Consider the following 21,011-nt stretch of genomic DNA (forward strand, 5'->3'; position numbering starts at 1 on the left):
GCCGGCAGTCAGATTGGGCATTAACCATCATTTGGAATACTACCGTGGCGTAATATACTGGGAACCTTTCCGGAGAAGAGGAAAAGGAAAAATTTCGTTTGGGGCACTGTTGCTTTAATTTGATACAGAAGAAACTACAAGGGAACAACACTTAATGAACTTTTTGAACTTTTTCATCCTGATTCTAATGGACTAAAATGAATAAGGTCACTCTTTATGAGTAATATGTAGCAATTGCACTTGATTAATTGACTTATAAATTTATAATTTGTATGCTCCTGTGAGTGTATTCTCTTTTGGATTTTGTCTATTTGGTACAGGAACAGCCATTTTTGTTTAATCCCAGCTAATGGAAGTCAGGGCCAAAACTTCAAATACAAAGCCTAATAAAAGGATGGGAGAGGGGGAGAAAGAGAAAAGGACAACAATCCTGATAGCCTCTGCTGAGAGAACTGATTTTCATTTCCTGGTTTCCAGAAAAAGATTTGCAGTGTTTTGTTTTTTTCTAAGCAATATATTCCAGAAGCCTCAAAAGCGCATCTTTTCCTTGACAATTGAAATGAACATTAAATGAAATCTGCAAAGCCATTTTCTCCTGCACAGTCAAGAGCTGACAGAAGGGGAAGCAGAGAGGGCGCATAAAAGACAAACATGAAAAAGCTGGGAGAGAAAGTGTAGAACAATCATCCTGAATCAGTTCCAAAATACTGTAATGGAATTAGGGTCACCTTGACAGAAACAGTCAGATCAGAGGAAATTTAATCGTTTCCCCTGTACTCTGCAGAGGAAAATTTGGACGAATTCTGTCAAATTAGCATTAGCAAATTAAAAATAGTCTTAAACAGACATGCACCAGCACAGGCCTCGTTCACTGTTTCACTAGCAATATTTATGAAAACTAAACAAGACATATGCTTGGCTTATCCTAGTACTTTTTGAAGCAAGATAATCCACTAGCGCCACCCTAAACTGAAATATTTTAGTCACATGCTGATTTTCACAACTACTATTTTGTCAGGATCTTGTAAATTTAGCCCTAGGAGAGTCTATAGAATGCCAGCACCACTAAACAGCAATCCCACAATCTGTTTTATCTTACCCTGTGATGTTTCACTATATGCATAGCTGCCTAATCGTCAAGAAGTTTGAGCAGCAGCAGTAGCACTAAATCTGCTGCAGCAACAGATCAGATTTTGAGAGTGGGAGATCCGTGGCTCTGAGAGTCAGATACACCCGCAGCACAGCTGATCCATGTACCAACCTGCTGTATTATCAATTATACTCCATTTCTAAACACAATTCTCTCACCAAGCCCAGGGACCTAGGTCAATTATAGCTCTACTCTCTACTACGATGTTAAAGCAGAGGGGGGGGGGGAAGCACTTAGCAGATATTAATTGGGTTTGACACTTCAATAGTACTTTTTGGTGATTTCAGAGAAGCAGGGAGAGGGCTTCTGTGTCTCATGTGTGTGTGTGTGTGAGAGAGAGAGAGAGAGAGTTGTGTTTATACAGATGATGTCTTCTCATCAACAGTGCAAAGATTAAGTATAAAGAACAGGAGTTCTAAGTCAGCTCCTCTCTAGATTCCCCTTTGGGAGTAAATGTTTTGTATTTTTATTTCACTAGCATATTGCTTCTTCAGAAAACAGACAGCTATAACTGCATGGTGTTTCAGTGGATTTGTCTTTTCGGTAAAACACACAATTCCATCTCCACATAGCATCCAAATGCCCCATATAACTGGGCATTTGATTGCTCTGATTCCTGCCTGCCACACAGCTAGCTAGAAAAAATGAAATTGCCAACATTCAGCAGCGCAGTTAGTTGCAGCTGATGCACTTCCATTCTGCCCCCTAATGCAGTGATTTAGATCAATTTGCTCTGAACAGTATCACCTTGTTATCAAGAGTACCACTGAGGATGGATAAAGGGAAAAATTGGAATTCTGAGTTGCATTTCAAGGCCAAACCAAACATCACATGCAAAGAACCTTTTAATTTAACCTGGGTGGTCTGGAATGGTAAAAAGTCATCTAATATGCAACTCTGCAAAAATCCACCCTACCCATCAGGAAACAATAATTTGACAATACTGCACAATAATAAAATGGGTGTAGCCAGCCACAAAATGGCTACTATGGAGGCAGGGACTAATTGCAAAAGACTGGGGATATTCCAGGCCACATGCCCTCCTATGATGCTGTTTCTGAGTGGGTACTCTTCTGAATTATCTCCAGTGATGTGAAGGAAAGTGAGATTCGGCTATTTGCTTTGCAGGAGAGATACTTTGGGGGAGGAGGACACAGGCATCAGGAAACACATTGGCAGGCACCTTGGCACGTGCAGCTACCGCACTGGAAATCACTGGTGGATATGGGCCAACAACAGGCTCAAACAAATCCATATGTGATAATGTTAGAAGAGGGTCTTGATTCTCCTTGAACAGGGAGTCATACTGTTGTAATCTTAATATCTGACTATTATGCATACTAAGAAGGGCTTTCCGTGTCCCAAAACTGCAGCTGGTACACAGCACCACAGATCATCTAACAGGTACAGAAATGCAAAAGAGTTTTCAACTAATTGTACAGTAACTGCACTGGCTGCAGTCTCTGGATTCAATTCTAATTCTAAAGGTCTTTATGGCCTAAGAGGACAACATCTTCTTAAGAGTACTTTCCCCCCCAAACCTTTATGAAAAGATGGAAAGATTGTGCTTCAAAGCCCTTTAAATAGAGAAGTGAGATCAGCATCAGGTATTTACAGTTGTTGCCCTGAAGGCCAAAAATGAGCTCCCACACCCCGATCAATGTACTACCCTCTCAAGATTTTGGCCTGCAGTAAGTATTACTACCATCGGCAACATACGAACACTGACTGGAATTCTTTTGGCTCCTGAGAATCAGGTAATCCTGGAGAGCTAATATCATTCTAGTGTAGAGTAGTGGTTAGAATGCTGGATCAGGACTGAAGAACCCTTTCAAATCCCCTCTCAGCCATAGAGCTCATTGGATAACCTTAGCCTAGTCATTCTCAACCTAGCCTACAAAAAGTGTTGTTGTAGAGAAAATGGAGGTAGGGGGAATTATATATGTCACCATGAATTCTTTAGAAGAAGAATGGGAGAAAAATATAATAGATGGCAGGACTCTCATCTGAAGAGCTGGGTTTGATTCCCCATTCCTCCGCTTGAAGCCAGCTGGGTGACCTTGGGTCATTCACAGCTCTTATAGAGCTCTCTCAGCCCCACCCACCTCACAGGATGATTGTTGTGAAGATAATAATAACACAGTTTTAAACCGCTTTGAGTGGACATTAAGTTGTCCTGAAGGGCGGTATATAAACCATCATCATCATCGTTATTATTATTGAGACACTGGCCTGCATTAGAAAATGCAGCTAGTACAAAATGCAAAAGCAAAAATTACTGACTGTGAGACCCACCCATTCCAGACAGCCAGCGCTATACCAACTTTACTGGCTCCCTATTAGTTTCTGGATCCAGTAGAAAGTTCCAGAGTTGGCCTTTAAATCCCTAAATGTTTTGGTTCCAATGATCCCAGCCAACCAAGGTTCAATTCCAAACATCCAGATTAGGTTATGTGATATCATAAAGCCAGTTCAGAATGAGTGCAATGCTTGCTAACCAAAATAAACCTCATTCTGAATGGGCAAATACTGCTACTCTGATCAGAGCCTATTCCTTTGTGAAAGGGGAGCAGCTTTTGTTGGATGGGAGGGGGGAGTTTTCACAAGCAGCATCCCATCATTTCACCTCAGCCCTATTTATAAACATAGCAAGAAAAAACAGCAGCTTGTGCATAGGAAGTCCTTATTGATAGGTGCTGCATTGGCAAAGAAATTCAAACCACAACTGCTGTTTTGCTTATATGATCTTATGACCAATTATCTAAACACATTAGTGCAATGTATAGCAATCATTCAAGAAAAACACAGATCATGTTGATTAACAAGAAAAGCAGTAGAAAATAAAACAAAATAGGAAAGTGTCTTACAGAAATCATTTGAACACTACATCTTGAATACATGCTCATCCCACCTCACAAAGGAAATTTATTTATTTTTTCTAATATCAAACCTGATCAGTCTCTGATGTATATATACAGATAAATATCTTAAATGTGTATGTAAATATACAGGCCTTGACAGTTCTTGACAGGTCGCCACTGTAACCTGAAGTTTGCTTGTGGCACCTGGAGCTCTAGTGGTGCTCAGCCTCTTATAAAGTTTAAAAAATTATCACAGAGCTAATTTGTCACTATGTTGCAAGCTCTGCTGCAAACAGAGCTCAATCTCTGCTCTCTTTCCTAGCCTGCTTAGTAGCACCACCACCACCATATAGAAGGACAACTTTTGCCTTTGTGGGAACTTCTGCTCTCTCCTGCTATAGCTGAGGGAAAATTGAAGGCTGGTAGGGGGTTGTGCTGGAAGGGAAGACAAAGGTAAGAGACTTTTCATTGAAGGAGGGGCTCCTGTTTGAAATCTATTTCCCACCACCCCTCCTGGGCTGTGCCTCTTCAGGAAAACGTCCTCAGATGCACAAAAACATTTTGTACTCCATCTGAAAGAAGATGAGGAAGAAGCAACTCAGAACCTTTTTCAGGAAGCCATTCCAGAGCCTTAGGCCAACTGTAGTGAAGGCCCTGCTCTTCACAACTAACTGATCTTCCTACCTCTTAGAATAGGGCTGACTTACTGAATTTGGAGTTGCTAACTGGTGTGGAGAAAAACATTCTGTCCCTTTAAAAGAGGTTTAATGTATGGAAATGGACTAGGGCTGCCAGACCCCCAGTGGGGGTGGGGGATCCCCTGCCCCACCCTTCGACCCCCAGCCCTACTTACCTAGCCAGCGGGGGGACGTGCACCTTCCATGCGCGCCCCCCTGCTGTAATGTGCGCCCCCGTGCACAGCAGCTGCCAGGATCAGGCCTGTTTTGGCCTGGATCGGGGCCCCTGTGGAGCACAGGAGCATTCCCCTCCGACCCCCGCCCCTACTTACCTGGCCAGCAGGGGGGTGCGCACCTTCCATGCGTGCCCCCCTGCTGTAATGTGCGCCCCCGCGCACAGCAGCCGCCAGGATCAGGCCTGTTTTGGCACGGATCGGGGCCCCTGTGGAGCGTGGGAGCATTCCTGCGCTCCGCAGGGGCCCACAACGGACCCAATCCATGTCAAAATGGGCTCAATCCGTGCCAAAAAGGGCACGGATCGGGCCCGTTTTGGCACGGATCGGGCCCATTGTGGGCCCCTGCGGAGCGCAGGAACGCTCCTGCTCTCCACAGGAGTTCAAAACGGGCCTGATCCGCATCAAAACGGGCCCAAACTGCGCCAAAACAGGCCCCGTTTTGGCACGGATTGGGCCCGTTTTGGGCTGCTGCGAAGTGCAGGAGCGTTCCGTCACAGAAGTGACATCATCACCCCCCCCAGGTAAGAGCCAGGCCCCAATCTCCCGCTGGGAGATTGAGGGGGCCTGGCAACCCTAAAATGGACTGTTAAAGCTTTCAATGGCATGGAGGTGAATACCATCACTCGATACGTAATGTCCCATTAATCCTCTGTTAAAGGGACAGGACATTTTTCTCCAGGCCAGCTGTCAACCCTATTCACAACTTTTAGGCAACATATGAAAGAGGAAAAAACGTATTTGGTATGGATGAGTCTGCAGTCCCTAATTTTTGGACTGGCTCCTAGGTCCAAAGAAAATTTGTCAAGGCCTGTGTGTATACACCAACATATCCACAAAAACTGATGCAGAAAGGAGCAAGAGCACTTTTCATGTAGATAGGGACTAAAATTATTTGGCCAATTAAGCTAATAAATAAGGTAGTTAAAAGGCTCTATATAAACTCATAGGTAAACATGGAAAATATGTTTAATATTTCAGCCAATACTACAGGGTTCAAGGAACAAAATGTAAAAAAAAAAAGTAGCACATATGCTTCTAGAGCCAGAGAGCAAAACAGGGATCTCAGATATCAAGCACTGTTCTCCCTCTTATCCAAGATGACCTAAACCTAAAATAGAAAAACAATGAAAGGATTCAATATCCTCCCCATCATTTTGTGATTTGTTTGTCAGCATCAAATGCTGGAAACAAACACTGCGCAACTTACAATCCTTCCTACCCAGTGTTTCAACTGTACATTCTTTAGGTCAGTGAGATTTAACATCTGATTGAGAAAGTCTGCTGATATTTTCTTAGCCATAAAACATTTCTTTTGAGTATTACTTACTATCTGCCTTTGTTGGTGACATCAAACAGCAGAGAATTACTGTTGGCACAACAAATACTGGGATGCTGAAAGTAGGCACCATATTCCAAAGACGAGTAAGTCACCTTTACTCCAAGGCAAGCAGTCAATACATCCAGAGTCACATATACAGATTTAAACCTGAAAAACAATGGGAAAATGTAAAATGCATCAGATCTCAGGCAAATCGAAACAAATGCAAATTGACAGCTAGGTTGTTTAGGTATTTGACACTGTGCTACTCACACTAAAGAAGCCCATTAGTTTACTTCACATTTTTCTTTTCCACAGAGGGGAGAGACTTTGGTTGGTAACCACCCTCTCACCCCCAACTCATGCCCCCGGTAAAACTGCACAACAAAAAAACAGGATGTTCCCTGAAATGAGTGATTAACAAGAGTCTCCAGAGTGGTGCCCATGGGTACCATGATGCCCACTGACACTTTTTCTGGAGTCTGCCAAGTGATTTTAAAAAGGGGGTGAGGTCAGATTGAGTTTTTGTACAGCACTGCTTCTGACTGGCCACTGTAGATCTGATTGGTTGTGCAGGGTTTTAAAAATGTTGCTTTGGCAGCAGCTGCATGTGTGTATGCAAAACAAAATTTAAGTGTTATGTTCATTTTAAAGGTAGCCTGTTAAACAGAGTTTCTGCCTGAAATGTTGAAGAGTTACTGTTAGATTTGTATATAACCTTGCTCCCTAGCATTTTGTTGGCCCCGCCTCCCACAGCAGGGTGGTTGTGATCACCACCCTGTCTCAGAACTTCAAAGGTATCCATAGGCTCAAAAATGTTGGGGTTCCCTAGCTTAACCCAAGATTAAGGAATGTCCCTGATGGAGCACCAACCATGTGCCTCTGGGTAGTTCAATAATTCTCACTTCAGAAGTTAAACACCAATATGAAATACAAATACCATTCAAATTTGCTCGCTCTGGGAAGTGGAATTAAGACTACATGCTGCTTCACCACAATTGCTAACGAGTCTGCTCAGAAAAGTCATAAGACTGAATCAGACAAACTTGTTAGATGTCATAAGGCAAACCACTTTTACGATACATGGGTACTGATCTATCTTACAGGGCAGTTATAAGGACTGCAAAAATCTATTTTACATGAAAACCTCTACTGGATAAGACTAATGGTCTATCTAATACAGCATTCTGTTTCACATAGTGGTCAACCAGATGCCTCTAGGAAGCTCACAGGCAGCATACAAAGACTGCTTTCTTGGCTCCCCTCTTCTCCGGAGGTATCATGCATTTGACCATAAATGACCATCATGGTGATGAGTACATGATAGACGATACATGAATTTGACTAATCTTCTTTTAAAGTAATCAAAGATATAAATGCCATTACAAAGAATATAAATATCTATGTTGTGTGTTTGAAATTGTTCAAGGCACATCATACCTTAGTCACTGTTTTTACCCCAAAGCAAGCCATTGTGGTGAAGCATTTTCAACATCACTAAGCCCAAATGTTTAAAAGTGGTATTTTGTTTGTGTGTGTGTGTGTTTTAAAAAAGTACATCTTAAAAATCCAACTTTTCTTACCTGGAAGGAATTAAACAGCTAGATGGGTGGGGAGGGCAGAGTCTAGACAGAAGAACGCACGAAAGAAAAAAATGGGGCATTTGGATTTGTTTTGATCAATGAAAATTTGCAGGGTTCTTTCAGGAGTCTCTTTTTTTTTAAGGCAGAAAATACTGGCTGTAAGTTTCACCTTTTCATGTGTAAAATATGTGTCATAAGGAAGGCAGTTCCTAGGCTAGGTCTAGCTGTGTGTGTGTTTAAATTCTGTGACACTGCTACCTCCTAAAACCACAACTCTTGCAAATCCCAGGATGGAGTTACTCTTCAGTTGATGAGCGGACCAGATGCTTTTAAGCACCTCTATGTGCCAGGAGTTCTTGTTCAAGATATCATTGCTCCAGGTCTGAAAAATGTCCTGGAACCACATTCCTGTGTGTCTTTGCTCTGCTACACCCCTATCAAGTGAACAAATTATTTGTAAGATGTCATGCGTTAGGACCTCATCAGACAAAATGCTCTCTCTTCATTTCTATATAGGAAAAAGGGATATGGGACAAATGTCTAAATGTATTTTTCCATGTGCATACAGATGGCCCTGTAGGCAGATCGATCCACTTGCTTAAGAGGAGAAGCTTACTGAGAGCTCTGGTTCATGTAAATGCATAAATAAAACATCCCCAAGGCAATCTTTTTCTCCACACTATAGTAACTAAATACTACAAAACTTGATCTTCAATAACACCCAGTTCAGAGATACTGGATCAGTTTGGATATAACATTCCTAATACTCTAAACTGTAGAGTGGAAATCAGGAGCGTGCTGCAGGTTTGCATTGCAGGTTCCCTTCTGTATATACCTCCCTCTTCCCCCAGCAAGCCATTGGGTGGATCCTACAAATTCTGTTTCTTGCCTTTCCTTTCTTCCAGGAGCCATCTTAGACCCCTGAAAATCTAATGATGGAGTTCACTGGATCTTTGTGGACAAAATGCCGCAGTGAGAAAGAAGAATCAGGTAAATTGTCCCCACCTCCCTCCTTCTAAGGTTAAAACAAGATGGGGGGAGTGGCTTTCCTCCAGCATTGGCTTTTCAGGGATTTTTGGCACCTTCTGGTCAAAGAGAAAATGGGCAAGAGTGGTAATGGCACTTGTGACAGAGGTTTATAAGATCCAGCCTCATAGTCTTCCATTGGATCCAAAGTGAACTTGGCAAATTATGGTTTCTGTAAAACATCGTTTCCACTCAAATTATGGTTCGTGCATGCAGATCATTGTTTGCCTTATTTGGATATAAAAGCAAATAGCTAAGAATGATAAAGTGCATGAAAGTACAAGGGGAGGACAGAGTGCAAGTGTAACCCACCAGAACCCTAACTACACAGATCAGTCTCCAGATTTATCTTTCCCAGTAGGAGAGCTGGGGACAATTCAGTTCAACAAATGACAAGCCTTTGGGGCTTGTGAAACAATAATGAAATTGCTTCAAAAAGAAAACATTCAAGGTATCACAGTTTTCACGTTAACAGACATTTATCATCACCCCAACAACTTTACAACCACTGGTATAAATGACTCATAACAGCTATCAACATAGAAACATTTGTAGAAACAAGATCAGCAGTGCCCTTCAGAAAGTACACTTTCAGCAAAGGCAGATTATAATAAATGGTGTCCAGTAACACTCAGCAAGTCCAAAATGTTAACTTAAAGAAGTGCTGGACTTCTTTACCATATCCTCTTCAATGGCTTATCCTCCTGCTACTGCTCTCGATACTTTATATCTCTCGTTTGGGCATACAAAGAAATTAGCTGTTCCCTCAGTAATAATGTAGGCTTTCTCTCGCCTGCTGCAGACCAGACTGACTCTGGGGAAAGAATTTTAAACAATAACCACTAAACAACTAATAGCTTGATAAACCCTTTCTTTATAATATCTCCTAAAAGGGAGATTCTAATATTTAATTAGCAAGGTTTGGGTCTAGTAGTACCTTAAAGACCAACTAAATTGTAGTGGGGTTTTAATTCTCAGTCCCTTAGGTTTAATATCCAGTCTTTTGCATTTGGTAAGAAAAGTAGTATCAGTCTATACCTGTGCAAGTTTTTTTTTTTTTTTTTTAGGCTGATGGATATCCACTCCAGGCAGCTGCATGAGCTGCCTTTCATGAAGGTATTTTGTGCTGAAGCTGTGTTGATCTGTAGCATAAGAGCAAGATTTGGGTCCAGTAGTGCTTTGAAGACCAACTAGATTTGTAGTGGATTTTTAATTCTATGTCCCTTAGGTATAATACACAGACTTTCTTTGGTTTTGAAGGTGCTACTGGACCCAAATATTGCTCTTCTACTACAGACCAACTCAGCTACCCATTTGAATCTAGTATTTAATTTATCCCTGGTTGGGCCCCCCGCCTCCTGAAGTTGGTCATACAGAAACAACTTTACTAACTGCTCTGTGACTTTTACTTCTTAGGCTCTAAAGTCTAAATCTTTTAATACAAATAAAACATTAAAGAGAAAATGGCATGCACAAACTTTGGGGATGAACACCCAAACTATGGTGTGCCTTTATATGTAAATTAAGCCATTACATGTGAAATACAAAATCCTTACCAGGAGAACTGAGCTTCCCTCAGATTCACAGTCATTCTTTGTAAAATAATTCAAATCTAATTTTGGCCTGCACAGATTTATGACTTTTTTTTCAGATCGAGATAGCTGTAAAGTCTACCAAAACAAACTTATGAGCTTCAAGTTACATAAATGACATTTTATAGTCCTGCTCTCACACTCATCATTTATTGTCCTCCCTGTAATCTCTAGGACTGTAACCTTTAATCAATTTAATTGGCAGATCAATCAACTAAAGCTTTAACAGCAGATTAAAATCTGCCCTCTTCCTCAATTAATTGGTAAGGTTGAGATCAAAAGGCAAACTGCCAAACTGGCTCTCCATTTCATGTGTTAGAACTAGAGATGGGCACAAAACGAACCACGGAACAAAATTCCATACGGAATGGCTGGTTCATTTGCACCGAAATGTGTTCCATGGGAACGCATGTTTACGGAACAAACGAATTTTTGCAGCCATGATGTGGCCGGTTTGGAGTTTCACAGACCCTGCACCAGTTTCAGCCCATTGGCTGAACCCAGCACAGAGTCTGTGAAACTGACAGCCCCTGCGCAGGAGAAAGGAGCTGTCAGTTTCACAGACCCCGAGCTGGGTTCAGCCGATAAGCTAAAACTGGCGCGGGGTCTGAGAAACTGATGGCCTCTTTTCCGCTGCTCAGGCTATCAGTTACACAGTTCCCGCGCTGACCCAGCACTGGAACAGTTTCACAGACCCTGTGCTCTGGCAGCAGGAGAAAAGGGCTGTCATTTCACAGACCCCGTGCTGGAACCCGCGTGGGGGCTGTGAAACTGGCAGCCTCTTTTCCTGCTGCCCAGGCTGTCAGTTTTACAGACCCCGCACTGTTCCAGCAGCAGGACAAAGAGGCTGTCATTTCACAGACCCTGCACCAGAACCGGTGCACAGTCTGTGAAACTGACAGCCTCTTTTCCCGCCGCTCTGGCAGCAGGAGAAAGAGGCTGTCAGTTTCACAGACCCCACACCGGAACCGTGAAATGACAGCCTAACGAACCATGAACTGGGAAAAGGTAGGAAGTTTGTGGTTCATGGAACACTATTGTACGGCGGGACCGTCCCCACCGGCCTGGTCAGTGCCATGGCCCACCCCGTCGAAGCCCTCCTTACCTGGGCTCGTGGAGGAGCTGGCGGCAGGGATGACCGGCTCACCGCCAAAGATGCCGCCGGAGACCCTGGGCCTCCGATCACCTGAGGAGGTGCAGGAAGAGGCTGCGCTGCAGATGCCACCGGTGAAGCAAGCCAGGGAGGCTGGGATGGTGGGGAAGGCCGGGCAGCAGCAGGATGGATGTGGTCCGGGCCCGGGAGACCTGGCGAGCCGGCCGACCCTGGGTGGCCATGCTGGGAGGCTGGGACTGGCCCGCCCGCAGCAGCAGGAGCACTCGCCGTGTAGGCGAAGGGCACGGGGGGGGCTGATGCTGAGGCTGGGGGCAGGCTTGATGCTGAAGGAGGGGCCAGGAGGTAGTGAGAGGCAGGATGCAGAGCCTTCAGGGCCTATTGGGGCAGGGAGTGGAGATAGGAAGCGGGCAGTGTGAGAGGGGGATTGGGGGAGGGAAGAGACAGGTATGCAGAGGGACAAATGCAGGTGGAGGGGTGGAGAAAGGGGAGATTGGGAGGGGTATAAAGGGATGCAGAGCTTTCGGGGCCTATCAGGGCAGGGAGTGGAGATAGGAAGCGGGCAGCATGAGAGGGGGATTGCAGGAGGGAAGAGACAGGCATGCAGAGGGACAAATGCGGGTGGAGGGGTGAAGAAAGGGGAGATTGGGAGGGGTATAAAGGGAGACTTCCCCATGACGCCGGGGATGAGTGTAGTTGGTGTGGCCTGGGATGAGGAGAAGCACGTCCAGCTGGGTAGGAGGAGGAATAAGGTGGTGCAACATCCTCCCCTACCCCAACTCTGAGGCAGAGGGAGGCCACCCTACCCTAGGTGGGGCAGCAGAAGACACGGCAGAGTGCTAATCCAGTGAGGTGAACGCAGGGGGGGCCGACAGCTATGAACCACGAATCACGTGGTTTGGATTTATTTTGGTTTGTGCCCATGTCTAGTTAGAACTGATTTTTAAAAACTTAAAGTCTTTTCTGCAATGGTTGTTGTGGGTTTCCCGGGCTGTATTGCCGTGGTCCTGGCATTGTAGTTCCTGACGTTTCACCAGCAGCTGTGGCTGGCATCTTCAGAGGTGTAGCACCAAAAGACAGAGATCTCTCAGTCACTGAGAGATCTCTGCCTTTTGGTGCTACACCTCTGAAGATGCCAGCCACAGCTGCTGGCGAAATGTCAGGAACTACAATGCCAAGACCACGGCAATACAGCCCGGAAAACCCACAACAACCATCGTTCTCCGGCCGTGAAAGCCTCCGACAATACATCTTTTCTGCAACATTGTCCAAAGCTAGCACATTTGCTCTTCAATGTATTCTATTCAGGGTTGCCAGCCCCCCACCAGTGGAAGTGAGAGATCCTTCACCCCTAAATCTCATTTTCCACCACCAGCGAAAAAATGGCTATCAAGCCAACAGTGTGATGTCACTTCTGGGGAAAGCCCAAAAGGAATGTCACACTTTTCTTGGAATCGCCAGAAACTCTATGGTATAACAAAAGAGTTTCCAGAAATTCCTAAAAGGGCATACTGTCACTTCAAGGTTTTCTTAGAAGTGATGTTACACCGTTGCCAATGGTCGCATTCTCCCCCCAGTCTCCCCCTTGTTGCAAGGTCATGCCTAGTAACCCTAATTTTACTTCAGGCAACAAAACCAAACAGTCCTCAGTTGAAACCCCAGGGTTAGAGCCAAGCTACAAGAGACGAATTACACAAGGAGGAGCACGTGAAGGGAGTTGCAATGTTAGCCGGGAAGTTGAGTTTTAAAAGTGATTGGAAGGCGTTTGGCAATTTCCCTTTAAAGAGCTAGGGAGATCTGGTCAGAGGGTTTGTTAATTTCCTCTTTGCCTCTAGAAGCCTCTGTCAGATTCACCTCCCCTTCTAAGAGCGGAAGAAGAAATAAACCATCTAAGCAGCATCTCCCTAGCTCTGTAGAGAGGGGAAATTGACAAAGCCTTCGATCTCTTTTAAAACTCAGCTGCCCAGCTAACACTGCAACTCCCTTCACGTGCTCCTCCTCGTATAATTCATCTCTTGTATCTTAGCTCTTACCAGCTTTTCATGCTTAATCTTGCCCAGTTCCCTTCCACATAGCAACTCCTCTTTTACATGGTGTTTCTTCTCCCTCCTCCCTGTGTTCAATATCTTTTAAAGGTACTTCTGCAAACGTAGTTTTGGTAATTTGCAAATTTATTTAAATTTAGCAGATCAATTAAAAGCCAGGTGTTATGAATCAATTAAAATGTTTCAATGCTAATAGCCTAATAAATCACCCATCTTGGTTAAGAAAAGCCAGTACCTTAAATGACATTCTTACCTTGCCTGCTCTCAAAGATTAGCAAGCGCCCAGGAGTCAAAAGGTGGATTCCCTCCCTCCCTCCCTCCCTCTCTCAAGTATTGTTATTGTGTATAAGCTAAGGTTGTCCCCAGACAATATTTAAATCTCTCTAAAATGGAATAATTTTCGATGCTGACACCTTTAAGTAATTGTCACTCTGTTTTAAATCTGGATACACAAAAATACTTCCCTGTTTATGTAATTCAGGTCAAAAGTAAATGCCTACCATTTTAAACATTTTTATGCTGCCTTTCCACCCTACTTAGGGCCTCGAAGGCAGCAAACAATCAAAAACACTAAAACAAAAGTGTGAAGTGTATGGAAGGGTGGTAAGTTGTTAGCCAGCACAGTGTAGTGCTTACAGCATTGAAATAGGATCTGGGAGAGCCACGTTCAAATCCCCCCACTCTGCCATAGAAGCTTGCTGGGTGACTTTGGGCCAGTCACACACTCTCAGACTAACCTAACTCACAGAGTTGATGGGAGGATTAAACGGAGGGGAGACTAACGTAAGCCACTCTGGGTTCCCACTGGAGAGAAAGACAGGGTATAAATGAAGTAAATTAATAAAGTATATAAATTAAAAACAACAGCTAATGGGAATAAGTCTTTCTCTGATCCTTCAACATATGAGTGCTGTTTATCAATGAAGCATACAGATCCCAGGCCACGCTGAAGGGATTACAAAGGCCATCTAAAATGAAATAACAGCAACAGTTTCTCTTCCTTTGATGTTATATCTACATAATTCTATCTCAGAAACTTGGTAAAATGTAACACTTGAAATTCCTTGTTTGAATTCTATATGAAATCACAGTCGGCAGAGTCATGCAATATGTATCATTCACCTGATATCTTAACAGTGTAGGAGACCAGTGGAAAATGTCATATAAACCTGGTTTGTACGCATCAATCTCTCTATTTTGTCATGTTTTTGTCTCACCCTTCCACCAAGGAGCTGAGGATGGTTCTCCCCTCTTCCATTTTAAGTTCACAGCAGGCCGGTGAGGTAGGATAGGCTGTGAAATAGTGATGGATCTAAGGTCATCCCAGGAAGCTTCTTAGCTGAGATGAGAGGTAATGTTCAGCCCAGATCTCATCAGTCCTGTATCAGTCCTGTATGTATGTTTGACTGTCTCATCACCACAACATACTTCTCAATCTACTATACCAAAGATATTAGAGGAGGCTCTTCCTCTTTGTTATTTTTTGTTGTCCTATTTACAAAATATTTAGTTCCTAGTTACAAATGTAAACCATTAAGGGCAGGGAACCATGATTTTATTTTTTTTTAACTGAGAGGTAATTATTATTTGCACTATTTTCTCCCATGATGAAAAAAACAATACATAAAAATAAAAATTAAAAACATCAGCAAATGCTGCCATTTGTGTATGCTGTATTCATTGTACCATATGCTAAAATATCTTCTTGTTTGAACCTCTGCATCCGATCTCACTTCTCACAATTGGCGGGAGGTGGCAAGCTCCTGAAGGTTGCCCACCATCAGCAGGCACCCCAGGAATGCGCCTAGAAGTGACATCATTGTGCCGGCTGTGGAGGTGCTCCCTTACTTCGTTTGGGGCTGATTTGGGCCCCAAATAAGCAGAATCAGCCCTGCACAGAGGGTGGGAGTGCTCCCACAGCTGGTGCAATGACATCACTTCCAGGAGTGACGTCATTGTGCAGGTGCTGGAGCGCAGGCATGAAAGACATCCACGTACCGGCACGAGGTAAGTGCCAGGTCCCTCCCCCTCCCAGCGGAAGAGTATAGGGAGCTGGCAACCCTAAGTAGAACAGCAGGATTTGAGTCCAGTGACACCTTAGAGATCAAGAAGATTTTAAGCGTATAAGCTTTTGAGAGCCTAAGTTCCCTTCATATACTGGGAGGAGTACAGATCCCTAGAAATATACAGAGAAATCCTAAGTAGAATTGCTTCAGTCTCAGCCCACTGAAATGAATGAGTTTAGACTGGAATAAATTTGCTAGGATTGTGCTGATAGACTCAGGTATCTCCACTGCTCCTTGTATCTAAAGAACAGAGCTCTCACTCTTGAAAACTTACAGCCTGAAAATCTTGGTTTCTAAGGTGCCACTAGACTCAAATCTTGCTATTGTTAAAGTGGAAGAGCAGGTCTGAAATGGGAATACATCAACTGATTCCTCTGCAAACTCACTAACAATTTAATTAACAATGGAAATAAGAGATGTGCAGGAAATTCAGGTATGAAGGGGGCTGTGGTGTGTGAACAAGACTCCTCCTCTCAGAACAGCAGCTATCCCTCATGAGCATCTCCAAAATGAAGACCGAAATCTCTCCTTAAGTGTCTAAGAAATGGGTCACCATCTCTGAGTAGCAGAAAGAAGAGCTAAATGAGAAGTAGAACAGAGAACTGGGAAGGAGGAGGGAGACAAGGGACTTGCATGAACGAAAAACAAACTTATTAATGTATCAATTTGAAAATCAAAATGAGGACAAGGTACATTAGATTGCTGGTGGATCTGGCTGCTTCTCACTGAGACAAAAACCATCCTTTTTCCATTGAGAAATGAGTTATGAAACCTATTTTAGGATCTGTGTTGGCGGAAAAGGCAACTTCTGCCCAATACAGCATGGAAGATAATGTTATTCTACACAGATGAATCTATACACAGATTTGCTCTTTGAGGGAGAAAAAAAGACTGAACCTTCCTTAGCACTTTCAGGTCTGCATATCAATCACTGGGGGAAGATCTAAAACTTGAGCAAGGTTTAACAATGAACTACACTGCCTCATTGGAAGAGGAGCCAAATCCAACTCTTAGCCTTTTATCAGCTAGCAAGAGGGACAAACTTCATTCACTAAAGATCTTTAGGAAGGTGCCAATAACATCCATGAAAGAAAGTTAGCAGCCTTTTTGGGCACTACACATGTAATTAAAATCTATCTAAGGAAAGTATACAACTGGACCACATGATAAAATTTAAAACACGTGACTACTCTGACCAATATAATGTAGTAATACTCAGCTGCCTCTTCCAGCGTACACATTGGCCTGTGGGCTACACACAAAAAAGAAAAGGATATGCAACAATCTGATTTAAAATCTTTTGATAATACACACACATTAGATGGTAGACAAGTCATTGGGACCCCCTGTAAACAGCCCAATTACATTTAGCAGTACTTGAGGGGGGGATTAAGTAGGGATAATGAAAATTTTATTTTTACGTGTAACCATTTTGCAGATTCAATATTCCTGTTGTTAATACAGCAATCATGCCGTCTGTACCAAATCCACATTCAACTGGAAGACAGTCACAGATTCAACATCTCCAACTAGACCATGTTTTGTTGCTGCTAGCTATACTGTAGAGAGCATACTGTAGAGAAGCATGCTTCCATTCCATCACTCACTACAGAGACTTGGTTCACACAAGGAGAAGAATGAGGTGGTAGCAATGTGGCAGAACTCTCAGGTGGAACAAAGAACTCACCACTTCAGACTGCAGTTGGATTTTCGCTATGAATATTCCTTTGCATCAAAAAAGTTCCATACAATTAGAAAACTATCATATCAGATTGAAAGGTTTTACAATGCCCTCTTTGCTTGATTGCTTTGTATTTGTATGGAGTTTTTATCAAAAGGGATCATTCCAAACTGATTTTCTATGATCCTGTACAGTCTGAAGTTGTACAGTCCATTTTATTACCTCCAGTTTCTGCCTTGTCATCCCCCTGCATGTGTGAACTAGGCCTAAGGGCTAAGGCCAGCCTAATGGCAACCACCTTCCTTCCTTCCTGCTATTGCCTGACATGCAACTCTTTGTCACAGACATATGAAAAAGTGCAATGAAAAGAACAGAAAATGAAGAGACAAGATCTCAGCAACTGCCCAGGCAAATTAGGTAGAATAATCTCTCAAGGAAACTTCTTGAACCCCAACACTATCATCACTGGGAAAACTGATAAGAAATACTGGCAAGAAAAAATATAGTTTGGGGTAGGAAGAAATCAGACCTGATGTAACGTTAATGGAGACCAGAAACACTGGAATAAACACTAACTGTATCACAATTCTTAGCAGACATACCTACAATACTCTTGCCTGCTGGGCAATAATACCTTTCAAAACGCCTTTCTCCTCTTTCTAAGAAACTCCCTCAACTAGATCTGCACTGCTTGATAGCTTAGGATAAAGGTAGCAATTGCTGGTTTTTTTGAGATTCACAAAATGCATGAGAGGCTGTTTGGAGAAGGTATTAGGGGAAGGAAAAAGTATCTGTGATGCTGAGGTCTTCTTCAAAGGTTGTATTTGTTCCTGCAGAGACTGCCTTTTGAAAGGTGTTATTGCCCAGCAGGCAAGACTTTTTTACTGGCACAAGACTTTGAGAGAAGCCGTGTTAAACAAGTACAGTTATATTGGGTTAGAAAGTATGCATCCCTTGAGTACCTGAGCCCCTCCCATCATCAGCACTGAACACTGAACACCGACAAAAGCAGGGAACACTCTCTAATCCAAAACCCGCTGCAGAACCTTTTAAATGGAGTGATAAGGAAACAGAGTTCTGCATATCACTCCCTTAATTGAAATGCATACCATATTTAGTGCAATAAGCCTAGCAGTTTAATTCTCATCAGGGACTACAGATTCAGTAGTACAAAACCACACCTCTAGCAGAGGAAAGCAGATTTGCAACAAGGCAATCCATTAAAATATCGCAAAACCAACCTCTCTCACCTTGATCCTGGCATAATATATGATCTGCTCATATATAAGCAATGGCCGATGCCTCTTAATACAGTCTAATTGGGTTTAATTCCCATTTTTCTGTTTCAACACTACACCTTCATGATTTGGATGCACTCACAAAACACTGCAGTAATGAAGACAGTAGCAGCACATTACTAGACAGGGAGTGAGGAAAAAAGGACTGTTTGTATTCTTAGCTAGGAACGGTCTGTGAAAGGACAAATTCTGTGCTAGTTTGTCAATATGTGTGATGGAGGGACTGCTTTACACATCCTGTCAAAGACCTGAAGTATTCATGGCTAATAATGATATTCAGCTTATGTATTCACATCACATCATTAACTACGGTTTGGTTTGATGTCAAATTGACAGCCAACATACAGAATTAGTTGGCATCTAATTTCCTCTCCCCCACTATTTCTTCTTTCTCTTCCCTGAAAGCCCCCATACCTCCTCCCCCTTTCATTCTTCCTTCTCCCCACCCACCAGCCAACCTACCTTTATCTACCTCCCCCATCCCTGTACTCAGCTTTCTTTCCCTTTGGCAGCCTCTGCCTGGTAAAACTTTGGCCCAGGCAAACCCTCAAAAACCCTCAAAAACATTTCCCTCTGTATCCCCTTCCCTATTTCTTCTTTCCATGCTCCTGGCAACTTCCATATCCATACCATCTCCTGCTTCCTTTTCTCATTCCCACCTACCAACTAACCTAATGCGCCCCAATCATCAGCTATATTTTTTATTTACATTATTTACTTTCTCCACAATGAGGACCCAAAGCAGCTTACATCATTCTCCCATCCTCCATTTTCTTCTCACAACAACCTTGTGAGGTAGGTTAGGTTGAGAGCATGTTACTGGCTCTAGGAAACCCAGGGAGTTTCACAGCAGAGTGGGATCTGAACCTAGGTCTGAAATGCTAATCACTACTAGGGGTGTGCACTTGAAAAATTTTCGGGTTTCCCGCTTCAGGTTTTCCCGAAGTGGGAAAAAGTTTCAGAAAAAAACCTGAAACCCAAAGCGGCATGCCACTTCGGATTCGAGTTTCTAAGTCGCTTCGGTATGCTCCGTAAAGATTCGGAGCATACTGAAGTGACGGGGATGGGAGGAGGCCCCCCACCCTTAAATTCCCACCCCCACCCTTTAACCCTATCCCCCACCCCTACCCCACTTACCTGGTCAGGCTCCAGCCACCAATGCCGCGCTGGCCAGCTGGCCAGCGGAGAAGGCCTCCCCTGCCACTGCTGCGCAACCGCGGACGGCGCAGCTGGCCGGCAGAGAGGGCCTTCCCTGCCGTTGTCACCGCACAGGCGCGGCTATCGCAGCTGGCCAGCAGAAAGGGCCTTCCCTGCTGCCGCTGTGCAGCCACGGCTGGCATGGCTGGCCAGCAGAGAAGGTTGCCGCTGCTGCCAAAGGCTAGCTGGGGAGATGGGAGGGCCTCCTCCTCCAGCCGGTGCCAGGTAAATGGGGGTGGGGAGGTAAGGGTGGGGAATGGAAAAGTTTAAAGAGCCCTGTCTCTTCCGAAAGGACCCTTTAAACTTAACCCCCGGCCCCCCCCAAAATTTCCTGAAGCATTACAAATTCTTCAGGAAGCTTTGATTCGGTATTTCCAAATCAGGGCCAGCATCAGGCCTGATTCAGGTATTTCACCCAAATTGGATACCCGAAGCGCACACCCCTAATCACTACCCCATGCCAGCTTTCATAAAGTGAAAAGCACCTAGTCCTGGGTAAGTCATGAAGTTGTGTAGTAGCATGTTGCCTGGTGGCTGCTGCAGGCCTAACTCCAATGAGTCTTCCTTTAAAAGCCAAAAAAGCCTTGGAAAAGAATCTTCCCCTTCCCACTGCCTTTTACTGTGAAAAACTAAGGTTTGAAGGTTGGCAACACTATTGTGGTTGCCTAGCAACAGCCATTGATAGCACTTGTTTCTTAAAGCTACATGCACTGCTTTTATTATTGGGGTGTGTGTCTTAACCCTTAATGTTTTTCTTTTTTGAGGTTGTTTTAGATTTCAGAATTGTATGCAAGCCTGTGACATTTTTCAGGATTGTAGCAAGATCTGTCTTGTCTGTTCATGGCTATAAGTATCTTCAGATTTAACCATATTGAGAATTAGATATACTGATGATCTGAAGTGTGTTTACAAACTAATTTATGCTAATTACATGGCTTGATGTCTCAACTGACAAACCATAATTGTGGCCATTGGTCCAACTGCAGATGCCAACACGAAAGGATAAAAGCATTAAGTAGATAGAAAATGTACATTTGGAAGGTCACACCACAGCTTGGGTTCTAGACTATTGTTAGTTCAAATCGTCATATGGCACGGTGTCTAAACTGAGCTTATACAAAATCTGAGTATTTTTCAAGTATTCTATTCAATGAGAAGAAAGACTTCAAG

General features: G+C 43.5%; 1 protein-coding gene across 6 annotated transcripts in view; it reads right to left on the reverse strand.

The window, feature by feature from the left end:
• Positions 1-21,011, reverse strand: part of PTPRF (protein tyrosine phosphatase receptor type F) — a 717,473-nt gene that overhangs the window by 416,842 nt on the left and 279,620 nt on the right. For all 6 annotated transcript variants that reach the window (XM_054979543.1, XM_054979542.1, XM_054979544.1 and 3 more), the window contains one exon: positions 6,252-6,410. In XM_054979543.1, the coding sequence (XP_054835518.1) occupies positions 6,252-6,333 (82 nt within the window). In that variant the 5' untranslated portion in view covers positions 6,334-6,410. The remainder of the gene's footprint in view (positions 1-6,251; positions 6,411-21,011) is intronic.

This window comes from Eublepharis macularius, chromosome 5 (assembly GCF_028583425.1).
Source record: "Eublepharis macularius isolate TG4126 chromosome 5, MPM_Emac_v1.0, whole genome shotgun sequence".
Classification (NCBI taxonomy): domain Eukaryota; kingdom Metazoa; phylum Chordata; class Lepidosauria; order Squamata; family Eublepharidae; genus Eublepharis; species Eublepharis macularius.